Here is a 13,387-nt window from a genome sequence, read left to right as displayed (position 1 = left end):
AACGTAATTCCTAAAATATATACAAGCACTGGTGAACTAGTTACTGATACACCTAAAGTCGTAGATGTGTTTGTTACCCATCTTGCCGAAACATATAAATCCAAAAATACACAGGGGTCCCTGGATTATAATGAATATCTACATAGGCTTGAACTCCCCGTGTTATCTCCCGAGGCCAGGGAATCACTAGAACAGCCTATTAGGCTAGCAGAGATCGAAGGTGCAATTAAGGGACTCTCGCCCGGTAAGGCGTCTGGGATAGATGGCCTGCCGGCAGAGTTATACAAGCTACTCGAGGGTACGCTAGCACCAAGGTTATTATTTTTCTTTCGAGAAATGGAAAATGAGGCCACGTTATCTCAGTCTATGACAGAAGCCGTGATTACGGTAATACTCAAAAAAGGAAAAGACCCTCTTAGGGCTGAGTCATACAGGCCAATTTCCCTACTAACGGTCGATGCCAAGATTTTCGCAACTGTTCTGGCCAACAGATTAAACAATGTAATAGATGAAATTATACATCCAGATCAGACTGGATTTAGAAGGGGCAAGTCCACCGCAATAAATCTACGTCGGGTATTTACCTACTTACAAACCGGGAAGATCACTAGTACTGAGATAGCTGTGGCCTCATTCGATGCTAATAAGGCCTTTGACTCGCTGGAGTGGCCTTACCTGAAAAATACACTAGAAGCATTTGGCTTCGGACCACGATTTGTAAATAGGGTTTTTTCCATCTACCAGAGCCCAACCGCTAGAGTTTCCATCAATGGGTTTGTTTCAGATTTATTTCCCCTACATCGTGGTACGAGACAGGGATGCCCACTCTCCCCTACCCTATTTGCGGTGGCCATTGAGCCAGTTGCATGTAGGCTTAGGAAAATCCTCTCTGTAAATCATGCGCAGAATGGGGGTGAGTTGGGCTGCCTTGTCTCGTTGTATGCAGACGACCTACTAGTGGGTATGTCTAACTATAAGGAAGAACTTCCTCAGGTAATGGCCACTCTTCAAGATTTTGGATCTTATTCAGGCTTAATAATAAACAGGAGCAAGTCCTTTCTGATGGTAGATGAAGAAGGGGGTGAATCGGAGATTATACCAACTAGCGAAGGGAATATCCCCAGGGTGGAAAAATTAAAAAAAAAAAAAAAAAAAAAAAAAAAAAGATCTCAGACAAGGTCATTACAATCATAATGATGACACGTCCCTGTGTCAGCACTTACATGGCTGTATTTTTGATAATTCTTCCTTGGTCCATTTTCTGCCCAATTCCATGGACAACAAACACAATGTGACTTGTATCCACCGGCTTGTCCTCATACGTAGCTTCTTCAACAAAGCCTCTATGTAGCCGGGTCCCGCTGCTGGACGCTATGAGACATAAGGCAGGTTATAGACCGTGTATAGGACGGGTTCATTTACACAACAGCGGTTTCTTCCCTCTGCCAAACATTCACAGCTTGCTGTACTGCACTTACAATAACAAGTCTGAGCTTGGATGTGGTACCCTGTCTAAGCATCGCAGCGTGGCTGTGGTACCTGGTCTAAGTTATCGCAGAGTGGCTGTGGTACCTGGTCTAAGCATCGCAGCGTGGCTGCGGTACCCGGTCTAAGCATCGCAGCGTGGCTGTGGTACCCGGTCTAAGCATCGCAGCGTGGCTGTGGTACCCGGTCTAAGCATTGCAGCGTGGCTGCGGTACCCGGTCTAAGCATCGCAGCGTGGCTGTGGTACCCGGTCTAAGCATTGCAGCGTGGCTATGGTACCCGGTCTAAGCATTGCAGCGTGGCTGCGGTACCCGGTCTAAGCATCGCAGCGTGGCTGTGGTACCCGGTCTAAGCATCGCAGCGTGGCTGTGGTACCCGGTCTAAGCATCGCAGCGTGGCTGCGGTACCTGGTCTAAGCATCGCAGCGTGGCTGCGGTACCCGGTCTAAGTTCATGTTCCGATAACTCAGAGTGGTTGCAGCCACCAATATTATCATCACCGATATATCATCGTCGGTAACACACATGCTTACCCTTTGAGAACCCCAACTTTTGCGTAACAGTCCTCGCTATTTTGGAAGTTGTTGCATCGCTGTAGAGGTAGACTTCGTCCACGCCATGCCAGTCCACGTGGCTGCGACTTAACTTTAGACTGTGGACAGCTGCGGGGAAACAGGAGCGTTAGAGGGGCAGACAACAAACCCCTTACGGGGGGCAAACATTCCTGCAGATATCAATGGGGATCATTAAACTTAGCAACAGATCATCACTAGGTCTGGTTACACTATTGCCGCTGCTGATCAGGTAGGGGTCGGTAACTTGGGGTTCTGTAGAACTGTACTGGTAGTAGTTATTATATTACCACTTACAGTGTATAGTAAGGTCATCCTGCCTTTATATAAAACATAAACGCTGGTAGTTCCAATCAATAACGATTCCCGAAAATGATTGTAACACCTCATACACCCCGACAGCTGGAGGACAGTGCTGTGAATACCACTACAGAATGGATAGGAGCGGAGTTCCCTAGCTGTCCCCATAGTAGCCTCGTTATGGGCTTGTGTCCAGCAGTACTAACAGTGGGAGCGGTCCAGGGAGGTACCGCATGGACACAGAGGAGGCTGACTGCCAGGGACGCACAACGCGTGGAACCAGGTTTTGCAAATCGCTTTGATCAAAGATAAGACACAAGTGAAACTTGCACCAAACTATGGGAAAAAGCAATAAGCATATTATAATAAGCATTACAAAGCCTAAAGGATGCGGTTCAGGATACAGCGCTGTTTGTGTGACTAAGCCTAGCTCTGATTGTAACGGGGTTACTGACAGCGGCAGAGACTACCCGCAAGTGTTCCGTAGTGAGGCAGAGAACGGCTGAGTTACATGTCCTATGAATTACATCACTTCAAGGTAAAAAAATAATCTCCATTATACTGGAATGTATATATAAAATATATACATTCCCAGATGAATGAAGGGTTTAGTGAAAAATACTGAACTGAGAAATATGAAGCAAATATTTTGTAAAAGCTAAAGTAGTGCCCATACAAAAGGAAGATTAGTCTGTTGGAGAATGGAACCCTCCCCATGTATCGTCCAGGAGCAGAGCCCCCCCCCCATGTATCATCCAAGAGCAGAGCCCCCTAACCCTGTGTCGTCCGAGAGCGGAACCCCCCTTCCTCCCCTTCCTGTATTGCCCAAGAGCGGAGCCCCCCTTCCTGTATTGCCCAAGAGCAGAGCCCCTCCCCATGTACCACCCAAGAGCGGATTTTCCCCCCAATGTACCGCCCAAGAGCGGATATCCCCCCCAATGTACCGCCCAAGAGCGGATACCCCCCCCCATATACTGCCCAAGAGCGGAGCCCCCCACCATGTACCGTCCAAGAGCGGAGCCCCTCCCCTCCCATCCAAGAGCGGAGCCCCCCCTCCATGCACTGCCCAAGAGCAGAAACCCCCCCATGCACTGCCCAGGAGCGGAAAAAAACGCCATGCACCGTCCAAGAGCAGAAACCCCCCGCCCATGCACCGTCCAAGAGCGGAACACCCCCTGTACCGTCCAAAAGCGGAACACCACCCCCCCCCCTCCTCCATGTACTGTCCAAAAGCGGAGGCCCCCTGTATCGTCCAAGAGTGGAAACCCCCCATACACCGCCCAAGAGCGGAACACCCCCTGCACCGTCCAAGAGCGGAACACCCCCTGCACCGTCCAAGAGCGGAACACCCCCTGCACCGTCCAAGAGCGGAACACCCCCTGCACCGTCCAAGAGCGGAACACCCCCTGCACCGTCCAAGAGCGGAACACCCCCTGCACCGTCCAAGAGCGGAACACCCCCTGCACCGTCCAAGAGCGGAACACCCCCTGCACCGTCCAAGAGCATAACACCCCCCGTACCGTCCAAGAGCATAACACCCCCCGTGCCGTCCAAGAGCGGAAACCTCCCTCCCTGTACCGTCCAAGAGCGGAACACCCCCTGTACCGTCCAAGAGCGGAACACCCCCCGTACCGTCCAAGAGCGGAAACCTCCCTCACTGTACCGTCCAAGATCGGAAACACCCCCCTGCCCCATGTATAGTCTGAGAGCAGAACCTCTTGTATAAAATGCTGCACTGTAACTATTCTGTGTACAGAATGAACAGGACCACACCTATAGCACGTGGCAGACCCTCTACAGCCTGGCCACGTAATCACAAGTTGCCTTTGCTGGTCCAGAACAGGAACACATGAAAGAGCACCGCAACCCCAGCATAGGAAGAACCGTGCCAGCTAGGTTATTCTAGAGGAAGAGTCAGTGGTGGGCTAGCTAGTGACAGCATCTAAAGCCAGAGTCATCTATAAGGCAGCTAAGTTACTGTACCTTCGTAACGCTTCCTTTTAGCACACGGGGACCCTGTGCTCTCGTTATATCCTCTCCAATTGAACAGGAAAGGGAGGGAGAAGGGAGGAAGGTGGTAGAGAACTAACAAAGTGAAGACAGGTAACTTTATTTTGGCTTTTGCAATGAAATCGTCTGAGAATCACAGTATCAGTCAGGTGAGAGCACAGCACGGATTACTTCTATAACATATGTTAATGCAATCTGAACTCTGATTGGCTCGGAGCGCTAGCTCTGCCGCCGGAGGACGTTACCGCCTCTCGCTATGCAAGGTTCATTGATGGGCCAATAATGTTACACAGAAGAGCTTATAGCAATATTCACAAATATACTGTATACAGCCACCCCAAAATAAAGAAATATAAGGGGATGCCACTTCCAAGTCATCACGGCCGGATGCAGATGATAGGTTCACAATGTACTGGTCAATAGATCGACACTGACAGAAGGTCAACATGCCCCAGGTCGCCACAAGCAAAGGTCGACATTGCAATGTCGCATAACAGCCTGCCATCCCTCACCGCGTGTATAGGTGCCGTACGCGTCTATTCACATTAACCAGAGAGCTTGGGGGAAGGCCAGCGCGCACCCCCCCCCCAATCAATGATGTTGGCAGGGCTGCCCGGCCTACATTGATGATGTCGATGGACCCATCCCACCCCAATCATGCTGCACCCGTACCCCGACACTCTGGCTTAATCCTAGCAGGACCACTACAGTGCATGGTGAGCAAAACAAGCCGATGGAGAGTTTTTCACATTTTTTGGGTGTCAATTGGACACCCAATCAGTGTAGCGCTATGCATGTGGTTCCCATTCGGAATCCACGTGGATGTGAAAGTATTATAAAAAAACATTTGTGGAAAAAAAAATCGTGAAAAACCTCACGTTGACCCTTTGTCAATTTCGACCTTGTGCTTGTTGACCTACTGACTGTCGAGCTAGGCAACGTGGGGTAAATTTACCAAGATGGGGGTTCTATTGAAGACAGGATGTTGCCCATAGCAACCAGATTCCATTTATCTTCTATAAGGTGCCAAATAAATAAGTAGTAGGATCTGATAGGTTGCTATGGGCAACTTCCCGTCGTCAATAGAACTCCCAGCTTAGAAAATTTACTCCTGTCCATACTATGATCGCGACCCATTGCCGGCAGCGAGGACTGTGGGAAGTTGTACTGTAGAGACCTTGCATGGCAGAAGGGTGCGAGCAGCTCCGGGCGGGCAGAGTTGACTCCGAACACAATTTATTTAGATTTTGTTTACATTTGTGAGAATAGGAAATTGGCATTCATAGTAATTGAAAAGTACATTGCCCAAATGATTAGGATAATCACATGTCTATCGGACAAAGTCGATTCCCTTCTCATCCTATCAGAACACGGACAGTTACAGGCATGCACGTGTGATTGATCTCATGTTTTTAGGAGAGACACAATATAAACATTTTCATATTCAAATGAATAACTAAAAACCTAAGCTGAAAGCAGTTTTCCAGAAACACAGGACTGGGACCCTCTGGGGGACGAAAAGCGCCTTTGCCCCAGACTGACCTGTGCGATTATTGCATTTTAAATAATGTATTTTCAAACTGATAATTAAATGGTCTGGAAACGACGTTCCAGTTTTCCATCTTCACCGTGTACATTGGAAGTAGCCACACTGGGCCCCAGTTGCTCATTTCCTTTAAAAAAATAAAGCAACTGAAGAAAAAAAAACTGATTTCAGCCAAGTCGTTTTTGGAAACATAATTAGAATATGCGCAATTGAATCTCACCGTCCTTGTGGTCTAAAGGCTTGGCCACTTCCAGGTCAAAATTGTCATGCATCTTATGACCCCTAAAACAAGACAGGTGCTCCTGTTCTATCAGGTTACTCTCGTCCTCCTCCAGGGGCTGCCAGGTACCGTCAATGAACCACTGTCCTCGCATCACCGGGATCTTATCTGTCTCTTGAAATAAAGCAAGAAAGAAAAAAAAAGAGAATTGGAAAGAACCCCAAATCATATCAGATGCTCCCCAACACCCCATCTGGGTCTTTATCTCTGTACATATGGCAGCGCGGACGAATGGTTAGCATTGCTGCCTCACAGCACTTAAGTCATGGCGTTTGATTCCCAGCACGACCCTAACTGCGTGGAGTTCTATGTTCTCATGTGCATGAGTGGGTTTCCCCAGGGCACTCCAATTTCCTCCCACAATCCAAAAGTATAGTGGTAGGTTAATTGGCTCCCAACAAAACATTAACCCTGGAATGCGTGTGTGTGCGTGTACTTGTGTGGAATTTTGAACTCTGTGATAGAACTCACACTTATCTCAGTACCGTTCTCTTCTGCAATGGAACAAATCACGAGTATTACATGAGCTTGTGTGTTCGGTAAACGCAAAGTCGAGCGCTACACCTGCTGATCCCTGCTACATAAAACTGTCTGTAGCTTCATTCCCCTACTTACATGTTACACGCAGCCCTGTCCTCATTGGCACATCACTCATCTCCTAATATACTCTGTGCTGCTGGGGATCCTGCTCCTCCCACTATATAAATTCCTTCCACTATATAACTCTCAGGCTATGGCTTCCTGCTGCCTCCATTCCCCTCCTCACATCATGTCACTGCCCCTGTCACATGCAGCCCTGTCTTCACTGACACATCACCCATCTGATATACTCTGTGCTGCTGGGGACCCTGCTCCTCCCACTATATAACTCTCAGTCTGTGGCTTCGTGCTGCCTCCATTCCCCTCCTCACATCATGTCACTAATCCCTGCTACATAAAACTGTCTGTAGCTTCATTCCCCCCCTTACATGTCACACGCAGCCCTGTTCTAATTGGCACATCACTCATCTCCTAATATACTCTGTGCTGCTGGGGATCCTGCTCCTCCCACTATATAAATTCCTTCTACTATATAACTCTCAGGCTATGGCTTCCTGCTGCCTCCGTTCCACTCCTCACATCATGTCACTGCCCCTGTCACATGCAGCCCTGTCCTCACTGACACATCACTTATCTCCTGATATACTCTGTGCTGCTGGGGACCCTGCTCCTCCCACTATATAACTCTCTGTCTGTGGCTTCCTGCTGTCTCCATTTCCCTCCTCACATCACGTCCCTGCCCTCGGGGGTTATTTTGGTTCACTCTTTCTGACAAGTTCCTTCTTAGATGGACAAAACCATGTACACTGCAGGGGGGCAGATGTTACTTGTGCAGAGAGAATTAAATTTGGGTGGGGTTTTACTTTAAAGTGAGATCTATATTGCAGTGTAAAAATAAAGCAGCCCGTATTTTCCCTGCACAGAAACAAAATAACTCACCCAAATCGAATTCTCTCTGCACATTTTACATCTGCCCCCCCATGCAGTGCACATGGTTTGGTCCATCTAAGAAGGAATTTGTCAGAAAGAGTGAACCAAAATAACCCCCCTCGTCACATGCAGCCCTGCCCTCACTGACACATCCTTCATCTCCTGATATACTCTGTGCTGCCATGTCCTGGCTGACTACACATTGACTGCTCTATCCAAACACAAAAGTCAGACCTAGAGACTCGCTGAATGCAGATTATAATCAGGTGCGCAGATCCTGGTCACATCATAGTCAGTACACAAACAAGGTGGTTGTTATATACAACCCGAGACTTGCAGAATTTGCCATTCAAACATCACCCTGAGGATCTATTACACGCAGCGCTGCATTAACCATTGCACTCCCACAGGTTACCTCCAGGCCGGTACCTGTGTCACTTGTGTTATATTTAACTTTACATTTGAAGTTTTAAGGTGACCTGGAGCAAAATACAAAGTTTCACTTACTGTGCTAGAAGCCATTGCCCCCACGGGCTGTCATCTGTACCATCGGGCAATTCAGCGAGGTGGGGCGTCACCATCCTGCACAAGGTGGCCAAAAGCACAGCGTCTGGTCCATTTTAATCACTAGGGGGACCCATCGGACCAGGCACCGGGTCAGATATTCACCTAGTTAGTTTGCGAGTGAATTTGCCTGTACTGACGCTGCCAGGTTCTGCCCTGCTGCACAGTTCTGTCACAATGTGATGCCCGGGCACATACACTTATTTTACGGGTAAATGTAATCCTTGGATAAGAGGATAGACCTATAAGGAGGCTGGAAATCTCCATGTAACGGCTTCATGCATGATCTCCGGGCACATGCACTGACCATGCATGGTCACAGCATGTGCGGCTAAAGGGATAAGGCTTAGAGAGGCTAATGCAGCTCAGAGAACGGACAGAGCAGGGCAAGGCCTAAATCCAATGATCTGCCGCTTCGTGTCACTGTTCAGCCATCAAACCACAGGGATCCCTCCATCAGTGCCGGAGGCAGAGAACCCGCTGCTCGTTAATAAGACAATGGCGCTTTGTGCGATGGCTACAGATCAGCAATGCCAAACATGTACTGTACTCCTACCAGCAGGCCCACGCCGCGCACAACTGACTGTGTATCAGCGGACAGCCCATAATAACGTACACAAGCAATCAAGAAGGTCACCAGGCAACGGGTGCACAATAAACCTACAAAACAACCTGTTTTTGTGTTGTGGATGAAGCCCAACACAGAGAGAGAGAGAGAACGTAAAAACTCCACACAGATACAACATAGGTCAGGGGTTGTACTTGCTGCCTTATGACTGAGGTAGCAATGCTAAACGCTAGACCAGCCATGCTACACACTTGCTGTGTAATCATAGCTGGGGTGGACGCCCACATTTGGACAACTGCGGTTATTGGGCAAACGTCTTCTCTGCCTATTTGGCCCTTTAGAGGCTTATAACCGGCCAATGGCGGCTGGTGACATTACGTCCATCAAGGAGGTGCATAGTCATTGAGCAGGCCAACATCAGAATGCCGACACGGATGAAATATAGGTAACAGAGGTCTAGGGGTAGGCAGCGGTGAGGGCTCTAACAGTAGAAAATGTTAGTCATAATGTAGGCCTATGTCGGCAATGTGCATGTCGACATTTTGTAGCAGACTTCTGAGCAATGAGTTAGAATGGCTGAAATACCTATTTAGCAATAGGCAGCTGGATATGGACTTATGTCGACAGTTACTAGGTCGACTGTTAATGCCCAGCACGGCATATGGTTTTTCATACTTCGCTGTTCCCACGTGTAGTCCGCGTGTACAGAGATAGCGGTGCGGATCACAGGACACTAATTGGGGGTCCATGTGCTTCATGATAAAAACGGGACACCCCCAAAAAAACTAATGTGTCGACCATTTCCTTGTGTCAACCTTTTTTCCATGTCGACCTAGACACCTTTGACCCTACGAACCAAAGCTTTAAAACAAGTCGGATCTGTTTTGTCGGAAACGGCCGTTGAATTCGACAACCCACGGTCGTATCCGACAAACTACAAACTCCCACTTGTCACCACTCGACAGGCGGAACATTGCATTCTGCCTGTCGAGTTGCAGGTGAGCTGAGCAAAAACGGCCCGGGATTCCGACTGTTGGGTCATTCCGACAGGCGGAACCCCACATTGAATATCCCCATATTCTGATGGGGACACTCCCTCATTGTCTATACGTAGATTTCTGTGTAGACTAAAGCTGCCAGTTCTTACTACCACGCACCCAATGACTCATTGGTCATTCATTCGGGACAGGGACAGAACGTTCCCATGACACGTAAACACAATGTTCTCCCACCTCATACACAGGAACTTTTCCCCTTCTCCTCTGGTAATGGAAGTCTGAGCTGTACCCACCACTTGGCAGCTGCAGCTCAATGGGGAAATTAACTTGACAGAGGGCAGTATTCAATGAAAAAAATTCTCTGTGCATGGCGAGAGATTTTTTTTCTCGCCATGCACTCTCCCTGTTCCGGAGCCTCCTGCTCCCACTATTCAATGTATTTAATAGTGTTCCCCCTAGGAATTATGGGGGGCAGGGCGCTGGTTTGGCGGACCGGGCACGCCGACGTCACGGCGGGGGGCGTGCCCGGGCTGCCGCGTCACGGCAGGGGGCGTGGCCGGGCCGCCGCGTCACGCTAGGGGGCGTGCCCGGGTCGCCGCGTCACGCTAGGGGGCGTGCCCGGGTCGCCGCGTCAATACAGGAGGCGTGCCCGGGCCACTACGTCACCCCAGGAGGCGTGCCCGGGCCGCCGCAACACCCCAGGAGGCGTGCCCGGGCCGCTGCATCGATGAAGGGGCTTGCCCGGCCATGACTACGTCACTGAGCTGCCGGGACGTAGCCATGGCCGGGCAAGCCCCCTTCAGCGATGCGACGACCCGGGCACTCCGGCGGGCAGAATGCAGGCTGATTTAGCGGGGCGCTGCTAATGGGGCAGGGCGCATTTTGCCCTTTAAAAATCGGGCAGGGCGCAGCGCCCCGCTAAAACAGCCTAGCGGGAACACTATTTAAGACTCGTCGCCACTCGCGGCGAGTCTTAACCCCTGCAGGGAGCTTTCAGGGAGCCGGGGGGCGGAAGCAGCCAGAGAGATTAAAGTCTCCCTGGCTGCTCCAGAGGAATGTGGAGGGGAGGTGGGCTCCCCGGGACCCAGGCAGCACAAGCTGCCCCCCCCCCCCCCCCTATAGCCAGCGGGGGACCCAGTATTCACTGCACCCGATCTGCATATTAACGATTGGGTGCAGTGAATATATGAATATCTAATGAGCGGCTCGAGCGCTCCGGCCCCCTGCTGGCTGCACTGTGTAAAAAAAAAAAAATTAAATTTTTTTTTATTAAATATATATATTCATGTGCTATAAGCACATGAATAAAAATAACATGCCCCTTCACAGAAAAAAAAAACCTGATTTTTTGACACCAAAATTAAAAAAAAAAAACCTTTTAGTTTAAAAGTTCACATTGCAGCTCTCCATCAAAAGATGGAGAATTTCTACACGGAGAGAGACGGCGAAAATCACTTAGAAAGACGGCGAATATTTCACATTGAATAGGGTGGTTCACTTTTGGAGAGCAAAATGCTCCGTCCAGGGCGAAAAAAGCAAAAATTCTCCATAAAACACGGAGAATTTTTCTCATTGAATACTGCCCAGAGAAACAATTAGACAGCACCATGATCACTGAGCTGCATTTATACGGATGGTGCCCAAGGTCGACATGCCTTAGGTTGACAACAGCAATAGGTCGACATGGAAAAGGCCGACATGGGGTTTTAATGGATTTGGTGTCTATGTCGACATGGAAACCGTGTAAGCGTAACATGTTGCTTCACTCGCTATGCTTCGGGCACGGTGCTGCACTACACTTGGCACACTACTGTAAGCTAGCTATGTCCACTTGGATGGAAAAGTATGAAAAACCACCTGTTCCATGAAAAAAAATGTGAAAAACTAATGTTGACCTTTCCCATAGCCATATATTGCATGTTTCAACCCTTTGACCATTTTCACCTTTTTCATGTGTCGACCAATAGTGGTTGACATATCGACGGTCGACCTTTTCATTGTCTACCTGCTGACTGCATCCCGTAACATCCATGTCAGGTCCACACCGTGTATAGGCGGTTGACCGCTGGGATGGAGGGATAGGGACCCCCAGGGTGTGTGTATTGTGTAGAGGGGGGGAGGGGCAGATAGGATGGGGGCATATATAGGCCCCAGGTTGTGTGTATTGGGGGGGGGGGGTTGTGACAGCTGGGGTGGGTGCAAATTGGGGCCCTCAGTGTGTGTGGGTGACTACTGGGATTGGGGTACATAAGGGCCCCCATGGAGTGTATGGGGGGGGTTAACGGGTTGAGGGGGGTACATATGGGTAGTGTGTATGGGGGGGAAGGCTGTGACAACAGTGACAAGCGTAAACAGGGGCCTCCAGGGTGTGTTTTTTCGGGTGGTGGGTGACAGCTGGGATGGTGGTAAATATGGGCCCCAGGGTATGTATATTAAGGTGTGGTGACAGCTGGGATGGGGAGAACACATAGGATCCCTAGTAAGGGAGCAGCACTTACGGTTCCAGTACACCGGATAGCACTCGCCCTCAGCCACGTCCACCTCGTACAAGCCGCTCCGCACACACACCGGCTCTATCTTCAGCACCTCCCCGATTGCCACCACGTCCAGCTCCGCCCCCGGCTCCTCGGTCACCTCCCCCGCGGTCGGTTCTTCCCCCACAGGGACGGTGCTTAACTCCACAAGGCGGCGGAAGGCAAGCTCGATGCGCAGGGAGTCATAGCCGATGAAAGGCTTCCAGGTCTTCTTCTCCTCCCGGTAGAACCAGCGCACCTCCTCCGGGCCCAGCTCCGCCACAATCTCATAGCGGTGCCGGGAGCTGCTGGAGCGGGTCCGCCTCCTCTCCGGTATCAGCAGGCCGCCGCCGGCCTCATACTCGCCGTCCTCGCCCTCGGAAGGGGATCCGGCCAGCCCGGGCTCCGGGGGGAATCCGCTCAGGTGCAGCTCCAGGCCCAGGTGCTTCTTGCCGGGGGGAGACATGGGCGAGTGCCGGCGGCGGTGCCGGTGGTGGAGCCGGGCCCCCGCCTCCTCGTCCTCCTCTTCTTCCTCCTCGCAGCACCCGCCGGGCTCCCAGTCGCACTCGCCGTTCTTCTCCGGGCTGAGCGGGGACCTGTAGCCGGAGGGATTCATACCGCGGCCGGCGACAGCTGGTATCTTTTCGGGCGCATGTGGCCTCCGGCATGGACGACTCGGCCTCCGATCGCTGCGTCAGCCGCCCCCCGGGGTGTGGATAGCCCTAGCAGCTCTGCCGGTACCCGAGCGCGCCCCCGCCTGCCTGTCTCCGCTCGCATGCGCGCTCCCGTCGCAGTCACATGACAGACGGACCGTGACACTAGCATCACATGACGCGTACTGGGAGGAGGAAGGAGGCGGCGCCAGGCGCGCGCGTGTCACTGGCGCTGTGTGCTGCTGTGAGCACAGAGATGAGCGCAGCGGTGCCCCCTTGTGTCCTATGCTAGGAGGGCACCTTACTGACTGCACTTGTGACCGTACTAGAGATGGGCAAAACGGGTCACTAATACCCCTTTCACACTTGCAAAAATATCCCAGGTTTTTGCACATGATAAAGCATCAACCCGGGATTTAGCTCAGTGTG

General features: G+C 50.8%; 1 protein-coding gene across 3 annotated transcripts in view; it reads right to left on the bottom strand.

Moving 5' to 3' along the window:
- Positions 1 to 13,116, bottom strand: part of DDHD1 (DDHD domain containing 1) — a 51,883-nt gene extending 38,767 nt beyond the window's left edge. Inside the window, exons 1-5 of one of the 3 annotated variants that reach the window (XR_014466199.1) lie at positions 12,291 to 13,116; positions 6,133 to 6,306; positions 4,340 to 4,441; positions 2,018 to 2,146; positions 1,224 to 1,371 (exon numbers count right to left, since the gene is read on the bottom strand). Coding sequence is in view for 2 of the 3 variants with exons in the window: in XM_083166375.1 (XP_083022501.1) it covers positions 1,224 to 1,371; positions 2,018 to 2,146; positions 4,340 to 4,441; positions 6,133 to 6,306; positions 12,291 to 12,921 (1,184 nt within the window). In the remaining variant the exon portion in view is untranslated. The remainder of the gene's footprint in view (positions 1 to 1,223; positions 1,372 to 2,017; positions 2,147 to 4,339; positions 4,442 to 6,132; positions 6,307 to 12,290) is intronic. The other 2 variants (XM_083166375.1, XM_083166376.1) reach the window with 2 other exon arrangements.
- Between the last annotated feature and the right edge of the window lie 271 nt (positions 13,117 to 13,387).

Source organism: Crinia signifera, chromosome 12, assembly GCF_055691185.1.
Source record: "Crinia signifera chromosome 12, ASM5569118v1, whole genome shotgun sequence".
Lineage (NCBI taxonomy): Eukaryota > Metazoa > Chordata > Amphibia > Anura > Myobatrachidae > Crinia > Crinia signifera.
Note: the sequence above shows the minus strand (reverse complement) of the source record. Positions and strands in the feature narration are given on the sequence as shown.